The sequence below is a fragment of the Spizellomyces punctatus genome (genome assembly GCF_000182565.1).
Source record: "Spizellomyces punctatus DAOM BR117 chromosome Unknown supercont1.3, whole genome shotgun sequence".
Classification (NCBI taxonomy): domain Eukaryota; kingdom Fungi; phylum Chytridiomycota; class Chytridiomycetes; order Spizellomycetales; family Spizellomycetaceae; genus Spizellomyces; species Spizellomyces punctatus.
Window position 1 is genome coordinate 90,708 of NW_015971539.1, and position 19,309 is coordinate 110,016.

General features: G+C 47.3%; 9 protein-coding genes across 9 annotated transcripts; 6 read left to right on the top strand and 3 right to left on the bottom strand.

The window, feature by feature from the left end:
* The first annotated feature begins 703 nt into the window (after window positions 1–703).
* On the top strand, window positions 704–3,592 carry SPPG_01720 (uncharacterized protein). Its single transcript, XM_016750035.1, has 6 exons — window positions 704–1,401; window positions 1,466–1,645; window positions 1,708–2,237; window positions 2,311–2,718; window positions 2,801–2,925; window positions 2,990–3,592. The coding sequence occupies exons 2-6, from the start codon at window positions 1,594–1,596 to the stop codon at window positions 3,453–3,455; spliced, it is 1,581 nt and encodes a 526-aa protein (XP_016610671.1). The 5' UTR covers window positions 704–1,401; window positions 1,466–1,593; the 3' UTR covers window positions 3,456–3,592.
* An 8-nt stretch (window positions 3,593–3,600) lies between these two features.
* SPPG_01721 (uncharacterized protein) lies at window positions 3,601–3,962 on the bottom strand (the record flags this gene model as incomplete). Its single annotated transcript, XM_016750036.1, has 2 exons — window positions 3,601–3,897; window positions 3,957–3,962. 2 exons carry the CDS (start codon window positions 3,960–3,962, stop codon window positions 3,601–3,603), a joined length of 303 nt encoding a protein of 100 aa, XP_016610672.1.
* A 742-nt stretch (window positions 3,963–4,704) lies between these two features.
* SPPG_01722 (uncharacterized protein) lies at window positions 4,705–6,515 on the top strand (the record flags this gene model as incomplete). The annotated part of the gene is made up of 5 exons (XM_016750037.1): window positions 4,705–4,852; window positions 4,906–5,093; window positions 5,148–5,495; window positions 5,561–5,860; window positions 5,931–6,515. The coding sequence occupies 5 exons, from the start codon at window positions 4,705–4,707 to the stop codon at window positions 6,513–6,515; spliced, it is 1,569 nt and encodes a 522-aa protein (XP_016610673.1).
* Window positions 6,516–6,771: 256 nt separating this feature from the next.
* On the bottom strand, window positions 6,772–7,641 carry SPPG_01723 (uncharacterized protein; the record flags this gene model as incomplete). The annotated part of the gene is made up of 1 exon (XM_016750038.1): window positions 6,772–7,641. One exon carries the CDS (start codon window positions 7,639–7,641, stop codon window positions 6,772–6,774), a length of 870 nt encoding a protein of 289 aa, XP_016610674.1.
* Window positions 7,642–8,125: 484 nt separating this feature from the next.
* SPPG_01724 (uncharacterized protein) lies at window positions 8,126–8,601 on the top strand (the record flags this gene model as incomplete). Its single annotated transcript, XM_016750039.1, has 2 exons — window positions 8,126–8,269; window positions 8,335–8,601. The coding sequence occupies 2 exons, from the start codon at window positions 8,126–8,128 to the stop codon at window positions 8,599–8,601; spliced, it is 411 nt and encodes a 136-aa protein (XP_016610675.1).
* An 82-nt stretch (window positions 8,602–8,683) lies between these two features.
* On the bottom strand, window positions 8,684–10,112 carry SPPG_01725 (uncharacterized protein; the record flags this gene model as incomplete). Its single annotated transcript, XM_016750040.1, has 2 exons — window positions 8,684–9,913; window positions 9,971–10,112. 2 exons carry the CDS (start codon window positions 10,110–10,112, stop codon window positions 8,718–8,720), a joined length of 1,338 nt encoding a protein of 445 aa, XP_016610676.1. The 3' UTR covers window positions 8,684–8,717.
* A 211-nt stretch (window positions 10,113–10,323) lies between these two features.
* On the top strand, window positions 10,324–11,888 carry SPPG_01726 (glyceraldehyde-3-phosphate dehydrogenase, type I). Its single transcript, XM_016750041.1, has 6 exons — window positions 10,324–10,516; window positions 10,574–10,834; window positions 10,899–10,989; window positions 11,044–11,099; window positions 11,161–11,572; window positions 11,642–11,888. The coding sequence occupies exons 1-6, from the start codon at window positions 10,340–10,342 to the stop codon at window positions 11,689–11,691; spliced, it is 1,047 nt and encodes a 348-aa protein (XP_016610677.1). The 5' UTR covers window positions 10,324–10,339; the 3' UTR covers window positions 11,692–11,888.
* Window positions 11,889–12,037: 149 nt separating this feature from the next.
* Window positions 12,038–16,582, top strand: SPPG_01727 (uncharacterized protein). Its single transcript, XM_016750042.1, has 13 exons — window positions 12,038–12,534; window positions 12,591–12,669; window positions 12,740–13,273; window positions 13,338–13,818; window positions 13,898–14,219; window positions 14,303–14,456; window positions 14,532–15,125; window positions 15,189–15,282; window positions 15,361–15,414; window positions 15,481–15,651; window positions 15,730–16,016; window positions 16,079–16,119; window positions 16,180–16,582. The coding sequence occupies exons 1-13, from the start codon at window positions 12,325–12,327 to the stop codon at window positions 16,501–16,503; spliced, it is 3,345 nt and encodes a 1,114-aa protein (XP_016610678.1). The 5' UTR covers window positions 12,038–12,324; the 3' UTR covers window positions 16,504–16,582.
* Window positions 16,583–17,048: 466 nt separating this feature from the next.
* Window positions 17,049–19,256, top strand: SPPG_01728 (uncharacterized protein). Its single transcript, XM_016750043.1, has 5 exons — window positions 17,049–17,527; window positions 17,587–17,911; window positions 17,978–18,440; window positions 18,502–18,955; window positions 19,020–19,256. Exons 1-5 carry the CDS (start codon window positions 17,097–17,099, stop codon window positions 19,144–19,146), a joined length of 1,800 nt encoding a protein of 599 aa, XP_016610679.1. The 5' UTR covers window positions 17,049–17,096; the 3' UTR covers window positions 19,147–19,256.
* The last annotated feature ends 53 nt before the right edge of the window (window positions 19,257–19,309 follow it).

The following is a 19,309-nucleotide window of genomic DNA, read 5'->3' on the forward strand; positions in this document are numbered from 1 at the left end:
TCGTGGCCGGCACCGACGCATTGCGTTCAAAGCCACCAAAGTGTTATGGTAAATGGCGGGCCATGATCAATATGCACAAGCACAAGGGCTAGCTGCCAAGGATTTAAAGTCGATCGACAATTGACACGGATCGCTCACAATGCAAGTTGATGTGATAACGAACGATTCGTATGCAAGCTGCAGAGTTGAAAGGGTGTCGGAATCGTCTCAGCCAGTGCGTTCCTTGTATGACAAATCACCTCATTCTGATAAATTGGGTGTTCAGCTCTCGCAGGAGTTGGAAAGCTCTCTCCTCTGCCAAGACACTGGGTGCCATTCGCTCCCTCAGGGATATTTCCACAACTGCAAGTCCCAAAAGGTGGACGACGCCATCGACCACTTTAGGCGGGTAGGGCACAAGTGTGAAATCCAGCATCAAAAGCCAACGAGTAAGCCGCATAGCTTGAAACCCCATCAATGACGGCAAAAGTAGTGCATTAACAAAAGAACCAAAAGTACCTAGAGTCAAATAGCCAAGTCATCCATTCTCGCCAGCTTTCGCCTAAAAGAAATTCGTTTGAAATCTTAAAACAATTGCGTCCAACAAGCTTAGTCGCGTGAGTGTTCAAGTGTTCAGGTGTGCTTTTTTCCATCGGGTTAATTGCAGGCGGAAGTGGTCGGCCGACTGTTTTTTTACTTTTCTTTTTTAAAGGTTGTTTAATGAGTTGTTGAGGAGGTGAGGACAAAAGCTGTTTCCTTTCCCCCGTTGAAACCAGTCGGTCGTAGCCATTGTTGTTGCTCTTTTAAACAAAAAAAACTTTTCAACCCAAATGTTGTGTCCGTCCCGGTGGGTTAACAAAAGATGAACCAAGTCGGCTTATTTTTGTAGGTCGAGTCGTCCGGATGGATGGTAAAATATATGACAAGGGCTGTCACTGGTCCCTTTCGTGTTGTTTCCTCCTCCAAATGTGCACCCACGATTGCTCGTCGTCCATTTAAACCTCATACCATACAGCGTTCCCGACGCCGAATTCTAGTGCTGTCCTACTAAATCATGTCCTGTGGAAGGTTGACCTGGTGGTCAGTCGTGGCTTTCATTTCATTGCTGTGGCCGGCGTGTGTTGAGTCGCAAGGTAGTCAACAAAGAACAAGTAACCATGCATGCAAGTTGTAACTAATTCTGTGCTCCCTATCATCGTGTGTCGGCAATAGGATGCAGAAACTACGACATTCCTAACGGCGTATGTGCTGGGCTGATTACATACCCTGTATCGCCCCTCCTTTCGGCAAGCTTTGCTGAAAAGGCACTCGAAAACAATGGGATCCAGCTATTAAGAGTCTCCCTAGCGCCATATCCACAATGCTATGCAGCATACGTTGGTTGGGCATGCTCAGCGGCCTTTCCGAGATGTACTGCGAGTGGTATGTGACTAGAAAGGTGTATTTGGGATGAGAACATACCACTCATGGTGTGGGACATTGATAGGTAACGGAACAATTGTGCGGCCACCTTGCAAGTCTACATGTTTAGAGGCGTCCATATATTGTAAAGAGATATTCGCCTTACTCGGCATTGCAGACCAGCTACCCAATTGCGAAGGTAGCATCCCAGGGATGATGATTCCTTACCCGACACAGCCGGATCGCTGTGTTGCGCTCACAGTTAGTAAGTAAACATGGAAGTGGCCAATATCAACTGCAACAAGCGAATAACACTACATCTGCCAGGTGGTAACCAGTCAGAGCCTGCTAATCCACTCATACGTCTCGATCCGGTCACTGGAGAAACGACGGTTGTCAATCCACCCACCTGCCGCGCTCCCCTGGTTCCCAACCCTAACCCCGCACTCCCTCCAACAGCCCAGCGGGCTTGCTTCGGTGCATGCTGTATATCCTGTCCACACCTTGAAGCGTTCTTCCCACCAAATAAAATATCAAGCTATCTCAACGTAACCGATTCTTTGCGCGCCATCTCGGCAATCCTTTCGCTCTTCGTTTTGATATCCTATGCCCTGTTACCGGGAAAACGGGTGCATCCAACGGTCATTTTGCTATGGTTCGTGGCGGCGGTGTTCTTGTTCAGCGCTACCACGTTTTTCAATCTCGGCAGAAGAAAGGCAACCCAATGTGGTGACGATAACGTTTCTGAGGCTGATCAGGGTAACAACACCACATGTGCGGTGCAGGGAGCAGCATTGTTTTATGCATCTCAAGCGTCCATACTGTGGTGCGCTTATCTGATTTTGAATTTACATGTGGTAAGTGCTTGAACACTTTTCCGCAAGACGCCGGCTTCCCATCCACTAAAACTCAATTGTTCATGTTCAAAAGACTACAGTCTGGAATTCACACTTTTTTGCGGATAAGTACCCCTTCATCCACACTATCTGCTGGGGAGTGCCTCTCGTAGTCACAGCAGTAGGAATCTACCTCAAAGGCGTCGCCTTCCAGTTTGGGTCCCTCTGTTTCCTCTCTTCATCTCGCTCTTCCCCTCTGTTCTTTTACCCAATGTCGCCTTTCATTTTCCTCGGATTTGCTATCCATCTCTGGACGGTTTCTTACGTTGCAAGGGTTGCGGCAGAAGCAGGAGGTATTGGGTCTACGTCAGTAGGAGAAGGGAGTTCCGAAGGCTCCGCGCGGGGTGAGAGTACGAGACGCCGAGTGATGAAGATCTGGAGGACGAGTTGGAGGAGCATGTTACTTGTCACAATGTTTTTGACTACGTTTATGTATTTTTGGGTGAGTGTCCTTTGTGCATTTGATTTCGAGCGGTTTTTTGATGTTGATGGCATTTCCTTGCTTCCTCCCCTTGATGTAACAGATGTTTTATTTTACACAAAATGATCGAGTGCAAAAAATTGGGCCTGGCACACCTTTCATCACCGAATGGCTAAAGTGCATCTTATCCTCCGATGGCTCTCAAGAGACTTGTTCCAACATCCTAACGTAGGTTTCCTCGTCGAATACTGTAAAAGCGAGTGAATGTACAAAAACTAACATTATTTTGCAGTCCGCATCTCCCATCATACGTCGTGCTCGTCCTAGCTGATACCTTCCCCAGCCTAATGGGCATCTGGCTATTCATTATCTTTGGGCTACGAGGGAGCATTGTAGCCGAGTGGAAAGAATTTTTCCGACGAAGAAAGGAGCGAAACTTTGTTCGTGACCCTACTGCAAGTGGATCAGAGGTTGTTATGGGTCGATGGGCTGTAGAGGAGCATGTTGACAGGAAGGGTACACGGGAAATACGAACAAACAGCCGACCACAACCATCAAATTCTGGATTCGTGAAGGATAGTCGATCACAGCACCGCTATCCACCTCACTCTGCCCCTGCATATAACTCATACATGCAGTCCTCCTCGTACGACGATGCGGAGAGTGCGGAAACGACGTCGAGCAGCGTCCCTATGATACGACCCACACCCGAATTTGTAAGACCGCCGCCCAGACCTGCTGGCAGGAGACTGGAATAGTTGCATAATACATTAACCAGTACGACAGTCATGTAATCATTTTTCTTCTTGGTTGGACAAGATAGCTAGGTAGAGTGTTCAGCTATGTACAGTTTTTTTTTTCTTCTTATAACAATGTAGAATGTTTTTGGCGTAAACTATTTTTTCATGACCAATCTTGCCGCTTATACATCCCTGCACACGTCAGTCGATCCTCACCAGTAAAGTCCACCCAAAATTGACCATTCTTAATCTGAACAGCTACCATAGACTTGCCATCAGCTACCGCAAATCCCGTCTGATTGATGCCTTCAAGGGGCTCAGAAGAGGTTTCGGACATGTTGCTTCGCATCCTGGTGTAGCTGGAAAGAGGATAGAGAGCGTCTCCATACCCGGACCCAAACCTGGGTCTAAAGACGGCAACGTGTAGGGTGTCATAAGAATTGACTGACTGCATTGTAGGCTAAAGTGCGAACATTTAGATGCAAACCCCCACACATACCTAACCAACAAAAAACCTACCCGCATTCTAAATCACCTTCGCTTCCATATTTTTGACATGTCACTCCATTCTGAATTGCAGTTGTCGAGTTCTTGAACAAACCCGTGCGGGCCACGGGAGTATATAACCCAGAAAAAGGACTCGTCGGGCCTGGCAATTGCGCACTACACAAGTAAGAGAGGAAAGAGAATATAAAACTGCAAGACAGATGATTAAACATGGCGATTATGTGTTCGGGGTGAAGGTAGAGACGAAAGTCCTACAGTCGGTCAAACCTCCACGCGTGCTGACCAAGCAGTCCGCGCCACAAGAGCTGTCGATCACCTTACATAAGCACCCTCGTTGACGTTTTCGGACAGCGAGAACCCCTTTTTTTGTTCTTTCAAGCTCCAGCTGCAGGACACCTTTGAGCAAAAGAAGCTCGCCACGGTGGTTTTCGGTTTCCTGGGATTTGACTTCCTGTAGCCTTTTGGTTTATCATCAGAATTGGTATCGTGTGGTTTATTGTCGGAAAACGGAAGCTGTCAAAACTCTTTGGGTAACAAACCATCTTTACCAGACTACAACGTGCGGGAACAAGAGCAACTAAAGTTGAGGCTTTAACTCTCTATTCTTTCTGCCATTGCAAATCCTGTGGTAAGTAGAAGTAGAATGTTACTGCCATGCTTGTTTGAATTTACTTGGACCGTCGGAACCGTGGGAACTTTTTTTCCCACGCATCGTTTTCTCAACTACGGACGTGTTTAGTAGACTTTAAAGTACTTTCAAATGCCGTCCGCTCGCAACGGAGTACGAAATAACCACTACGACGAGGATGATGAGGTAGCATATGAAAGTGAGTATGCAAAGTCGCGGTCGAGCACGGTTGAGCGTCTTGCCGATGAGTTTGGTTCTCGGTTGAGTTTGGCAGATGATGGTTAGGAAAGTTGATTACTAAGTTTGTGGTGCCTTTGCTAACCTTTCAATCAGTTCCTCAAAATTCCAGAAATGCTCGCCCTGTTCAGAAACGGCCATGGACTCCGGGGCCCCGCGATTCTAGAACTGAGCAACGTCTCTTCTCGGAGCGGATCACTGAAGGAATAAATTTTGAGAAATATGATGAGATTCCGGTTAGCACTGCCGGTTATGAGGTGCCAGCCCCGATTGGAACTTTTGAGGTAAGTGCTGCTGCGTTATGGGCAAGTCATCCTTCCTCTAATTTTAGGGCATAGGAATCGACTCTCCACCAGGGAGTAAAATGGATCTTGAAAGAGCTGGCAAAGTATAACAAGCCAACGCCTGTTCAGCGATACGCCATCCCCATTTCTTCTGCTGGCCGAGATCTTATGGCTTGTGCACAAACTGGCTCGGGCAAGACAGCAGCCTATCTGCTGCCAATTATTAGCAACCTATTCTATGATGGGCCAGGTGGCGAAAGAGGCCCGAGTGCCCTCATCCTGGCTCCGACGAGAGAACTGGCGATGCAAATTCACCATGAAGCGAAGAAGCTCACGTATCGATCATTTGTAAAAGCCGTTTGCGTCTACGGCGGTCAAGGAGCGCCCACCGTTTCTGACCAGGTAAAGTGTGATATTCAATTCATTTACAATCATATACAAAAGTGCAAACCAAGCGTTTTCTTTAGGCCTACCAAATGCAGGATGGATGTGATTTGTTAATTGCTACCACTGGGCGCCTCATGGACCACTTGGAGCGTGGAAATGTTACCCTGACAAATTGCCGGTATCTGGTATTGGACGAAGCGGACAGGATGTTGGACATGGGCTTTGAAATCGACGTCCGGACGATTGTGCAAGATGCTGATATGCCCGAGGAACATCAGACAGCCCTGTTCTCTGCAACGTTCCCAAAGGAAATCCAGATGATGGCAACTGACTTTTTGAACGATTACATATTTCTGACGATTGGTCAAATTGGGTCGACGGTAAGCCATGCCATGAGCATTTTTAAAACGATGATCGCAACTAGAATCTCATCCGAAACTTGCATATCAGACCAGCGACATAAAGCAAATCGTCATGAATGTCCCTAGACATGCGAAACGAAGGGAGCTCGTTCGCCTTTTGCAAGCGGATAAACAAGAAGCAATCCGTAATCAACCTCTTCGCTACCTTGTGCTGATATTCGTTGCCACAAAAAGAGAAGCCGCAGCGATCTCTTACCACCTTGAAAGCGAGGGCTTTCGGGCTGGAACCATCCATGGTGACCTAACTCAGTCACAACGGGAGCAGGCTCTCGCTGCGTTCAAAAGTGCAAAAAAGCCTATTCTCGTTGCAACCGATGTGGCCCAGAGAGGACTGGACATCCCAAATGTCATGCATGTCATCCAGTACGATTTGCCAAACCAAATTGACGACCATGTTCACCGAATTGGTCGTACTGGACGTGCAGGCAACCTGGGGAAAGCCACAGCGTTCTGGAATCCAGACAATTTCGCAATTACTCGCGATTTAGTGAAGAAATTGCAAGAGAATAAGCAAATAGTCCCGGAGTTTTTACGTGGTGGTGGTGGTGGTGGTTTTGGTGGTGGTGCCAGTCAGTCAGGAGGCGGAAGTTCTTCCCGCAGTTTTGGCTGGTGAAAGAGACGTTAGAAGCGGTTAAGAAAGACTTGAAAACTCTGGAGGATTGGACAAAAATTGAATTTAAAGTAAATGAAGCGGGCAAATATAGCATATATTTCTTGTGAGCCCTTATATTCATTGCCATTGCAATGACCAGCGATCAAACCAAGCTTCAATGCGCAAGCACCATGCCGCTATTCAGAATTTCAAGTCGATTCCATGTTCCAAAACTGTTTTCACCACATCTTTGATCCCAACCGTTTGTTCACCCTTCTCATTTCCCTCTTTTCCTACTCTCTGTTCGGTTTTGGTCAGAATCACCGTGATGTTCTGCACTGGGGGCAGCCGAATCCGCCATTGCATCAAATGTTACTGGGACAGTTAATTTTGCAGGTTCCTCGTCAATGACTTTGACTTTTTCGTGAGATTCTACCGCATGTGGATGATCTTTGGGATGATGGGGCGGAATCGTCGATTGAGGGACGGTGGCGGCACAGGGCTCTTCTTCAACAATCTTGGTATATGCGCTTTGTTCCATAGCGTCAAAAGTAACTGGTACGGTAAGCTTGGCCGGTTCTTCGTCCACTACTTGAATTTCATCCTCTGGAGGCGACTCCACTGCGTGCGGGTGTTTAGGATGGTGAGGCGGGATGGTCGACTCAGGTACACTTGCTGCACAAGGCTCCTCCTCGACAATTGTTCGTGTCGCTTCTTCTTGAATGGCATCGAACGTGACGGGAACAGTTAATTTCGCTGGTTCCTCGTCAACGACTTTGATGCCTTCGGTTGGAGCCTCTACTGCATGAGGATGTCTGGGATGGTGCGGCGGAATGCAACTTTCAGGCCTAGTTGCTGCACAGGGCTCTTCTTCAATGACAATAATGTCCTTTTTGTGGTGTTTTTGCTGATAACGGCGTTGGCTGTCGGCCACGTTGAGCTCAACCTCCAAAATGGTAGTTGTACTGGTGGTGAAGCCGCCATGCAGGAGATTGACTTCGGCTTCACCAAAGCCGTGGGTTGCAATCATGGGGTCAGTGGAGGGGTGCGGAAGTTCTGCAAAAAGTGCCCTCGTTTCAGCGGCTTTGGATTTGAGAGGTGTGCCGGGGATGGTAGGAAGAGTGGGTATATCAGTAAGTGTTGCCATTTTTTGCTGAAATTATCGCTACCAATTTCGCTAGAGTCCTGTATGGTGAGATTCGCGCTCGTTTGATGGAGAAAACTGCAGCAGGGACAAATCTGCGACAACCAGTGTCCTGCCGCGGCTGGATTTAGCTGAGCTGACAACTCCCGTAACGTAACAGAGCGCAATGTTCTGCTGCATCCCTTCACTCTGACGACATGGGGACCGAGTCCCTTGAATGCAGACGTGGTCTACGTCAACAAGATGCTGTTTCCTGTGGTCCGGGCTGGTTGCGGGAATAGTGGTACACATGTGCATACCGCATGTAGTTTGTCTTATTGACTACTTGTAAATATTTTTTGTGTGCTGTAATGCATTGCTTCAGGGCCTATGATTGTACGTAAAAAGGAGGCTTGAAATGCTGTAAGGTTTTTCATACTACTGGAACTCAAATTGCGTTAAAGCCGGCAACCACCAAAGCAAGCACGCCCCGGTTCAGTTCACATCAATGTCTGCCCAAAACAATCAAACGGTCCATCAGAAAACTAGCGGCAACGCCCCTAGAAGGAGAAAGAAGTTTGGAGACCTTGCCGAAGGGTTCGTCCCCAAAGGCGAACTACATAGCGATGCGTACAAGCCTCTGAACGATAAGGTATTGCATTCACCTTGACCTTTCTAACTTTCTCACGGCGACGGGAGTTAACACTCTATCAACAGTCCTTGTACCCGTCTGCAGAAGCCAAAGCGCACGGGGAAGCAACGAACGAACCTCTCGTCGGCGGGTTCAAGTACCAAGTTGAGAAGTATGTGATTGGGGAAGGTGCAATGCCACGCAAGCGAGGTTCCAAAGAATGGCAGCATGAAGATTTTGAGGAAATCGATAGAGAAGTCCCACATGAAGAGCGAAGGGCCCCTCAGACGGTATGGGAGGCGAATGAAGAAGTTCGGGGATGGCATGCTACCGCTCCTAGGGAGCACTGCTAAATGATTGCTTCTTGACTGGAGCGGGTTTTGCGCAATGACCCAATTCCCTGTGATATATTCTCTGTCTCATGCGGTTTCCTTCGTGAGCGAAAAGTAAATATATCTCAAAATAAGTTCTATAATATTGCTTTCAAATCTTCCGTGTCTGCCAATGGACAATCCTCCAACTTTTGGCTGCCTGAAAGTCGCGGATGTGATTCAAGTCCTTGCCCCTCCTCCATCGGTTCTCTCCATTTAAATCTTTGTATTGCGTCAGGGTACCTAGAGTCCGATTCTGGTTTTCCCTCCACTACATCAGCAATAATCGGCCCTAGTACCGGAAAGAACTTGAACGCATGCCCGCTTCCTCCAGTTGCAAGGAATAGTCCCTCATGTCCTGGATAGGGTGTTATAAAGAAATCAGAGTCAAAGGTATCTGTGTACCAACACAGTCGTGTGCGGAGAATGTTGAAGGAGTTGAGCTCAGGAAAGTTTTGCGCGAGGAAGGAACGGAAGCCAGATACAGCTCCCTTTGGTATGTCCATGTCGAGAGTTGATGGCATCGCCGTTCCTTCATGACGTATATACCCCGGACCATGATTGGCCACTTTCAACACTCCATCCTTGAGGGGAAATCCGTAAAAACCTGTCCGAGGTACTTCTGCTGCCCAAACTGGGAAGTTGCTTGCGCTGTATTTTAGTTGCAGATGCTCTGGAACAGAGAGGTGAATGACTGGTTGTCCTGTCGCTACCATCACCTTCTTGAGACCGGGAAGCAAGGAGATCGATCGAGGCCCAGCAGCTACCAAAAGATGGGAACACGCATGAAAGGTTTGATCACTGGTCCTTATTCCCATTACCGAGCATGACCTTATCGAATCTTTTGTCATTATTGCCTCAACCCTCCCAGCGTCCCCAGTGACGAATTGAACTCCTGCTGTTTTTGCCAGTTCTGCCACGTACTCTACCGCCAGCGAAGCATCAACGTATCCAGCCATTTTGCTCAAGTATCCACCAGGAAAGTTCCTCGTGACGTCCTTAAATCCTTGATACTTTTCTGCAACGCCACTGTCCGAAAAGACCTCGACCTCGTCCTCATATCCAGCTTTCCTTAATGCCGCGACCGAATCGGCCTCAAAACTATTTTCACATAAAGGACTGTTTGACGATAGAAACACTGCTCCAGACTGAACAAATATTTCTTTTCCCGTTTGTCGATAACACTCTTCCGACCAGTCTTTCCAACGATTTACAGCGGCAATAGCTAAATTTTGATAAAGTATGTCGTTGCCGTGGTCGGGACGTACTATTTTCGAAATGTCCGTTGATGCGGCTGCCAGCAAAACTTTAATGATGGGCAGACGTTAATGAGCGGGATATGCACGCTTACCATCTTGAACTGGAATTGTATGTCGATCAAATATGGTTACACGATAGCCCCGCAACCGTAGTTCCAACGCTGCTGACAATCCAAAGATTCCCGAGCCGATGATGGCAATATGTGAGGTTTCCTCGTCCTCCTTGACCAGCATCATTCGCAAACCTATCAGCAGCTCGAGACCATGCTCAGGACGGCGATGTCACACCTTGGCAGATGTCTTGAGGGCAAAAATTGATCCACGTAATATGGAAATAATTCTGATTGGCTGCAACCCCACGTCAGCAGTGATGAACGCTGATTGGCCCATTCTGACTTATAAGCTGAACTTGTGCCCTTCCGTTCTGCATCTTTGTTGTCCTTCCCACATCTTCAGAAATCATGTCAGTATCGCTTAATTCTCAATCGGTTCGTGTTGGGATCAACGGCTTTGGTCGCATGGGTCGTCTCTTTTGCAGAGCCCTTTTCAATGCATTGGACGCTACCCAGAGCAACATTGAAATCGTCCATGTGAACGAAATTAAAGGAGATCTTTATGTTGCAGCCCACCTCTTAAAGGTAAGTCGTTTTGAGTCAAACGATGGATACTAGGATTCTCAGCCCTTTCCGTAAAAGTTCGATAGCATCAAAGGTATATGGCCTCATGATGTGTCAACGGACAATGGCGACATTCTAGTCGACGGCCATCGCATCAAGTTTACCGAATACAGCACGCCTGCTGAAATTCCGTGGGAGCAAAGCAAGGTCGATGTTGTCGTAGAATGCAGTGGAAAGTTCTTGACCAAACTTGCACTTGCACCTCATTTCGACCATGGAGTTAAAAAAGTCGTAGTGTCGAGTCCGGTTAAGGAAGATGGCGTGTTGAACATTGTTATGGTAAGCTTGCGCAATTTTTGCTAAAGCCCAAGATTTAATATCCATGCTGACATGTGTTTTCAAGGGCGTCAATGACAATCTCTACGACCCCGCCAAATTTGATATCGTCACTGCAGCATCATGCACAACCAACTGTCTGGCTCCCATTGTGAAAGGTAGTTTCTTACAAGACATTTTCCTGACATTCCGACGCTAAGAAGATTGTACAGTGATCCATGAATCTTTGGGAATTGTTCAAGGGACAATGACAACGATTCACTGTGTGGTACGGCAAAACTTGCCATTCATATGATTATGTCAATGTTAATGATTATAATTCCAATTAGACAAACACACAAACTGTCGTGGACGCTCCTCACAAGGACCTCCGCCGTGCTCGGAGTTGCTTGACGTCTCTCGTTCCCACTACAACTGGATCAGCCACTGCCATCACGGTTATTTTCCCAGAATTAAAAGGCAAACTGAACGGTATGGCTGTCCGTGTTCCCTTGCTGAACGCTTCCTTGACGGACGCCGTCTTCCGAGTATCTCGGTCGACATCTGTCGAAGAGGTCAACGCCCTCCTTGCAGATGCTGCCAACGGCAGCTTGAAAGGGACTTTGGGCTTTGAAACTCGTCCTCTAGTCAGCGAGGACTTTCGGAATGACCCTCGTGCTAGCATAGTGGATGCGCTCTCAACGATGGTGATAGACGAAACTATGGTGAAAGTCATTGGGTGGTATGATAACGAATGGGGATGTAAGTTGAGGTCCATTGGCAGAGATTCTATAGATCATTATCACAAGCTCTAACTTCACCATCCTATAGACGTTAATCAGATGCTCAAGATCACTCTCAAGGTTGTTAAAGCGCTTTAGGTCATCAATTACCGAGCTACCATATTGTGGTCAAATTTAAGATTGTTTTGTCAAAATGAAAGGACGCCTTTTTACTATTAGACAACCTTAATGTGATTATGGGATCCGCTTTGAGAAATCCCTCTCCCGCGGTCCAGATATACCATATGTGTAGTTCTGAGAATTTCGCAACATTATTCGCAGCATCTGTTCACACATCCCTTGTTGCTGTCCAAGGATCTACTTTGCAAATATCTATTGTTCGCAAAATCAAAAATTTTGATTGTCCCCCAAAATGACCGGAACTTAGGATGCTGGATGAATGGCTAGGCTCGTCTTACATGGAGGCGTTTGGGGATCATCAATGCAATAAATCCAAGAATCATAGAAGTGATTGCTCGGATAAGTGCTCAGCACCCACGAGCGTTTGACATATAGTGCCGCGTATCCTCCATAACTTCTCTGCGTCAATTCATATCAAGAATAAGGGTCGGGTTCCAAACAAGTGGACACCGTGATTCTGCCATGTTTGCGGCGTTTGCTACCTGTCAGTCAGGAAATTACATGTATGAAAGGTGGGAACTGGTATAATTTAAGGTGCTGTGGGTTCGAAACCTCCGGGAGGTCCGACAACCTAGCTTCCAATTAGTTGATATGAAGCCGCAAACGATACCTAGAGTGTTTGCGATTGCTGTGCTTCTATCGGCCGCGTTCTTGTGTACGGCGGATGCATCTAAATCCTTTACATTGTCTCTGATTCACACATCGGGGACGAACTCGAGTTATACCACATCAAAGTACAATAATGTAAATCGCAATTTTGGAGGTTATGCTGCTCTGAAGACGGCCGTAGATACTATTAAAGTAAGCAGTTTTCGAAATATTAGCGATGACCAAAAAATCCTGATACCAGCTATAAGGCAAACTTGACCGCACCCGGGATCTTTGTGCATGGAATCAACGCATTGGGGTTTTCGACCTTCTCGCAACACTGGCAAGGTAACCAAAATAACCGGATGAGTGCAGCTCCCATCGACAGCTGACGTTTTTTTTATTGTCACTTGCACAGGTTTGAAAGAGTCAGAGTATCTTGAAGATATAGGATTCCAATATACCGCCTTTGGCACGAGAGATTTCTTTTATGGACCAGAAGCGTATGCAAATAACTTCCTCGCGAACAGTTCTTTTGCAGGCAACTGTATCGCTTCGAACGCATTAATATCAAAGTCGCTTGCGTTAGCGCAGTATGTGACTCCATACCGAACGCTTACATTCACCGATGGGATCAGCGGCAATACAAGCAAAGTAGTTCTCCTCTCGTTTATCAGCGACGAATTTTGCACAAGGTCACGATGTTCTGCTGTTCAAGGAAACCCCATTCAAGTCAAAATCGCAAATCCTATCAGCGCGATGAAAACCTTTGTAGCGGATGTGATATTTACTGAGAACCCTGACGTTATTATTGCCATGTCCGCAAATACCGATTACGCAACGGACTTGCAGATTGCACAGAGTGTGCCTGGTATAGATATTCTTTATGTGAGCGACGACAAAGCGATAATTGAAGGAACCGACTATCCGCGGGCCGTTACGGGACCTACTGGTTTGCAATTCCCGCTTTCCGTTTGCACGCTGGTAGTAAATCTGATTAACTGTTCAATGTTTAGGGGATACAGTTCTATTGATCAACGATCAAACCTCGATAACCAATGTCGATGGGCTAGGGCATCTGAGGGTCACCTTCAAAGACGGTGTCCCATATGCATGGAATGGAACCTTAGATCCTGTAATGTCATGTCAAGATGACCCATCACCTCTCAATTCAACGTGTTACGTTCCCGACCCAACCCTCAAACAGCGGCTAGACAACGATCTCGAACCTGTATATGCTGCATTAAACATCACTGTGGGTTCACTGCTAGTGGCATTGAATGGCGCACAAGGGCCGGCGTATCCATGCCGGACAGGAGAATGTTCTTCTGGAAGTGCGCTGGCGGACGCCATGTTGTGGAAAATGGATGCCCAATGCGATGCAGCCATGGTGAACGGGGGTTCCATTAGGGCATCAGTACCGGCCGGCAATGTGACGTTGATGAATTTCTTCAACATGCTTCCAAACAAGAACAACATTGCCGTTGCGAGAATGAGGTTCGTAGCTCGGTTCGAACAAAACACCTGCCGTTGAGTTGTCTATACTTATTCTCCATCTTTTCGTATTCGACAATAGAGGGGCGGACATTTTGGATAGTCTCAACAATGGACTCAGCAGAATCAATGCATCAGGTTCCGGACGGTTTCCACAAGTCGCCAACCTGATCTTTACCTATAATTCCAACAATCTCGCAACACTCCGCTTGACGGGTTCAGTTATGATTTATAATAAGACGTTAGGAGAATACGTGGAGCTGGATCCCGAGGGAGAATACAACTTGTGTGTCAATGATTACATGCGCGGAGGAGGGGACGGATACACGGCACTGCAGACTAAAGCGATCAGCGCTTTTGATCAAGGCCCTCCACTGGATGTTGTGCTTCGAGAATACGTTTCTGTGGGTATCAAACGACCCTTGATTATGGTCATGAGCGATGTGTCCTAGCAGGTGACTGACGAGACCACCAATTTTATGCACAGGCCTACTCTCCGCTTTCGGCGCCCGTTAGTGGCCGGATTAGGGATCTTGCAGTCAATGTTTCTGGGACTAGTCCCCCTCTCACAGGGTCTTGCACATTTACAATGGATCCTGTTACATCCGCTTCGGGAAATGTAACAGATGTTTGCGCTGGCGGTAGGTAGTTTGACGTAGATTGCAGGCGTTTGGGGTATGTTCGTAGTATGTATCATTCTAACTATTATGCTTCAGGCTACCGTTACCGTGAGGATGTCACCTGGACGATCTCGCCTTTGCTTCCCAACAGTCTTCAGCCTCGTTCCATCTATCTCAGATTCAGCAATCTGGCTTTAAATCCCAGCACAGACACGTTGTATATTCGAGACGGACCTACACAAAATCTTCTGACCGTTCGCTCTCCCGCTGATAATGTCACTTTGGTCCCCGCCAATTACACGACTCTTCCTGACCGAGTTGATGTACCAAATGCCGCATCCTTGCTTGTGCGGTTGGTTACTAATCGGCCACTGGACGGAGAGAGCTTGCGTCTGCAGTACACTGCCGATACCGGCTGTCCTGGAGGGTACTTGCTAGGGACACAGGCATGCCTGGCGTGTACTGCAGGCACATTTGCCCAAAAAGATGACAGCGTGTGTACACCTTGTCCAGCAGGAAGTATCACCGCAACTGACGGAATGGCGGCATGCACACAATGTGCTCCAGGAACATTCGCAGACCATGCCGGGCAGTCACGCTGTAAAACCTGTGACGGTGGACGTATTTGGAACTCAGCACAGTCTTGCGAATGTCCCGCTGGGAATTACTGGAACGATTTCACTTGCTTGCGTACGTATATGGGTTTGTCCTTAAATGGGTTCATCTGTCTCACTACACTCTGTTCGGCTATAGCAATCCCGGCGTCCCACTCGGAGACAGGACAGATTGCAGGAATCGCTGTAGGGTTGGTTGTTGCCGCTGGGGGTATTGCGTTCTATGTGCACAGGTTTGTGTTCAGCGATGTTTTTTATTTCGGTTCCAGTCTTTCCGACGGGTAATGACAAATCGCTCCCTTCCTGAATAGACGTCGTATGGGTATCATCAAACGGCGACAGATGGGGACAAGGAAGCAGACAGAGTAAGTAATAAGCACATATTTCGTCTTTCGTGTCTGTTGCCTAACCTGCGCATCTCTGTTGGGTAGGCTAAAAGCAGATGTAGCAATGAAGCATCTCTTGCACGACATTGCAACTTCCTTGTTTTTAATTGCGTTTGAATCTGGCGACGTGGCAACAGACTGGATTGCCTTCTTGGGAGTGCACGGAGACAATGCATACAAGGTTGCCTACATCATTGCCTCCATTTTCGGATCTGTGTAAGTTTGATTGCAGCCGAGCAACTCTTTAGTCAATGACACCCACACTCACGTACGATTCCTTAACGACGTTCGCAGCATTACCTTCATTTCAGCCGCCATCCGTATTTACAACATTTATGCGCTTTTCAAAATCCGCCGTGTTGGCATCAAGCTCGTTGCCTCTGGCGCCAAGGCCACATCATTCGAAGCCATGGAGAGGGTGAAGGACGCTCAGAATGACTCGGATCTGCATCTGGCCCTCCTGAATCTCAGAACGTTGAGACAAAAAGTTATCATTACGATTGCCGTCGCGGCACCCGGGGTGCTCAAAGGCTTGCCCATCTTCGTAGTCAACGCATTAGTTGGGCGCTCGCAAGGAATTGGTAAGTTAACATATACCTTCGTAGAGACCATGCGACATGCATCTGAATGAGCTTTTACATAGATATGCCACTTATGATCTCTTTTGGTTTCAATGCTCTGGTGGTAAGTGCAATCTTCCCGCTCGTCTATAACTTTACACTCTTTAATCCTGTGAACATAAAGTTTTCCAATCATGTGAAAGAGGTTTGTGGGTGGTTCGCCCTCCGGCATCTATACGCCAAGCAAAAACTGCTAGCAGACAAGAAATTGGCAGAACGTGGCCTTCAACGACCTGATGCCGCCCACCGTCTCATGACACATCGATCGTCGGTGGGCCCTAGTAAGGCGGAAGTGGAAATAGTCAGAAGCTCAGTGATAGTCGATGCTGCTCGTCCTGAGATTGGCGAGAAAGTAGATGGTGGTGCAGAAAGTGACAGTGAGAAAGGGATTGGGCCCACACATCGAGCAAACGACGGGGCGCACCATGATACTAAACATGGCCTTTAAACAGGATATCATAATAGTAAGCAAAGGGTATTTAGAGAATAGAATGGCAGTGATATTGCAAGCTTTTGCTCTAGGAATCTGTTTATACGTTAAGTTTTACTTCATGGCCTTATTAAAGCCATGCTATTGGAAATGTCACGATCGAAGAGCATTTACGTATCACTGAGCATCGGCAGAGTGAATTGATAATAAGAACAACGGCGCTTGCAGTTCACACCTCAATATCGGTAGTAGACGACTTTTCTGGCGGAGATCTCGCAACTTGGAAGAATACGCTGCACCAAGCAATACTCTTACGTGCAAGTATCCCGAATTCAAACAGCAATTTTAAATCGGTTGCACTACAAACAACTTGTGCCGCTCCCCTACCACCCATGCATTCTTATTTCTCATCCAATGCTTGATATATGGTCTCAATTCCTTGAAATGGTCAGCTTTATTCACAGATGATAACAAAAAAAAACAGAATCAAAAAGAACACTTCCTTATCAAAGGTCATTATGACGATCCACGTGCTCATGAGCGACATCAAACATTCAAATATCGCAACTGTCTTTCTGAGAGTCATCTTGCATCAGTAAAGCAACGGCGAGATGAGTGTCAAAGACAAGGCTCTCCTCATGGGAGGCTCCGAAGCCCTTCCGCAACCTTGTCCCCATCAAGGGAGGAAATCCCCGCGTCGTAACTTGCGAAGATGGTTGTGGGGTTTTATCGCTGTCATGTTTGCGTGTCATACACTCCCTCGTTTGGTATACTACAATGCTTCCCACGACTGTGTGCAACCCGATACTATTGTTCCTAAGCGACGTCAAGATATCACTGACAAGAACTATGAAGGCCTGTTCAAAAAAGATGCCGAGTGGAGGAAGGAAGCCAGTGAACGCCTCGCCCAGGCTGTCCGAATTAAGACGGAGACTTTCGATTTTCTGAGAGATGTCCCACCGCCTCAGGATGGGGAGGATGTTCCTGAGAGGAAGGGATTGGAGGAATTCAGGCAGTGGTTGGAGAAGGCTTATCCTCAGGTGTAAGTATGCGACACAACGCGCGTGCCTCCTATCCTGTTTGATGACCGCCTTGGTATAGGCATCAAAATTTGTCAAGAGAAGTAGTCAACCGATATGCTCTCTTGTACACCTGGAAGGGTACAGATGAATCAGCAAAGCCGCTCGTGCTCTGCTCCCATATGGATACGGTCCCCGTTCCCGAGTCTTCATTGGATCAATGGACACATCCCCCTTTCTCCGGTTATAACGATGGGAAATATATCTGGGGTCGTGGCAGTGTTGATACCAAAAATACCCTTGTAGGCATTGTTGAAGCAGTCGAAACGTTGCTGCGGGCCGGATTTGAACCGCAGAGAACCGTCATTCTGGCTTTTGGTTTCGATGAAGAAATCAGTGGATATCAGGTGTGTTACTATACCGTCATGTACTTGGTTGGAAATGGCTAATGGTATGGATTATGCTACTGGTAGGGAGCACAATACTTGGCAAAAACGCTACTTGACCGGGGATTGAAGGACGGTGTCGAGCTCTTGGTTGATGAAGGGCCGGGGATTGGCGAGGATCAGGGAGCAACCTTTGCTCGGGTAGGAGTAGCAGAAAAGGGGTATACAGACGTGACGATATCTGTTATTACTCCTGGGGGCCATTCCTCCATCCCCCCTGCTCATACTGGCATCGGTATTCTCTCACATCTCATAACTCGACTTGAAGCCAACCCCCACGAAGCTGTGTTGAGTGACGACAACCCCTTTTTGGCATATTTGCGGTGTGAGGCGAAATTTGCGCCAGATATGAGTCAATGGTTGCGCACTGCAATCCGAAAGATCAATATCTTCCGCCCAGCACTCGTACGGTATCTTAGCAAAGACCCACGCACGCGGTATATGCTCGCCACATCTCAAGCGGTAGATATGATACATGGAGGCGTCAAACGTAAGTATGCACAACATCTCACATCTGATTCCTAAACTGACTTTTGGATTCCCGTTTGCAGTTAATGCTCTCCCTGAGTTGGCTACAGCGGAAGTCAACCACCGTATTGCCGTTCACACGAATGTTAGCCAATTAGAGAGCCACCTTCGTCATCTTCTAGGCACGACAACAGAAAAGCTTGGGTTGGAATTTATTTATACCGATCACTTGGGAAAGAACTGGACGAAAAACACACACTGCGAGAAGAAGTGGACAGGAACTGTGCATATCACCACGTATAAAGGTGCTCTTGAACCTGCCCCGATTTCACCTTTTGAAAATTCCAAAGCGTGGAGCCTCCTTGGTGGGACAATTCGCCGAGTCTCTGGTGATAACTGGGATTTGGGAAGCAAGGAGAAAGTGTTGAAGGCAAATTCCACCTCAGGAGACCAGAATCCCGTCATTGTTGCACCAGTTCTGATGCCTGCCAACACTGATACTAGGCATTACTGGAATCTGACCAGGAACATTTACCGGTAGGTGTCTGTACGACGATCTCCTTTTGTTCTTTGCCACTCGTAACCCCTGCCTATCTGATAGGTTCAATCCCGTGCGTGGCGAGAAAGCATTTGGAGTGCACACCGTGAATGAGCACATTGCCATTGATGCATTTGTGGAGTCTGTCGCATTTTATCATGAGTTGATTAGGAATTTTGACGAACTGTAGACCTGATGCGATTTATGGGCCTTTTTGTATGCAATACTTTTGTACTTGACCGTGCTGTTCATATTTTGAATGACTAGCTATCCTTGTCGCCCTCATAATTGCATATGGAAATGGTGCATACTTGGTATTTGAATTTTGGCCCAACACTCTACGCGGTGAATCT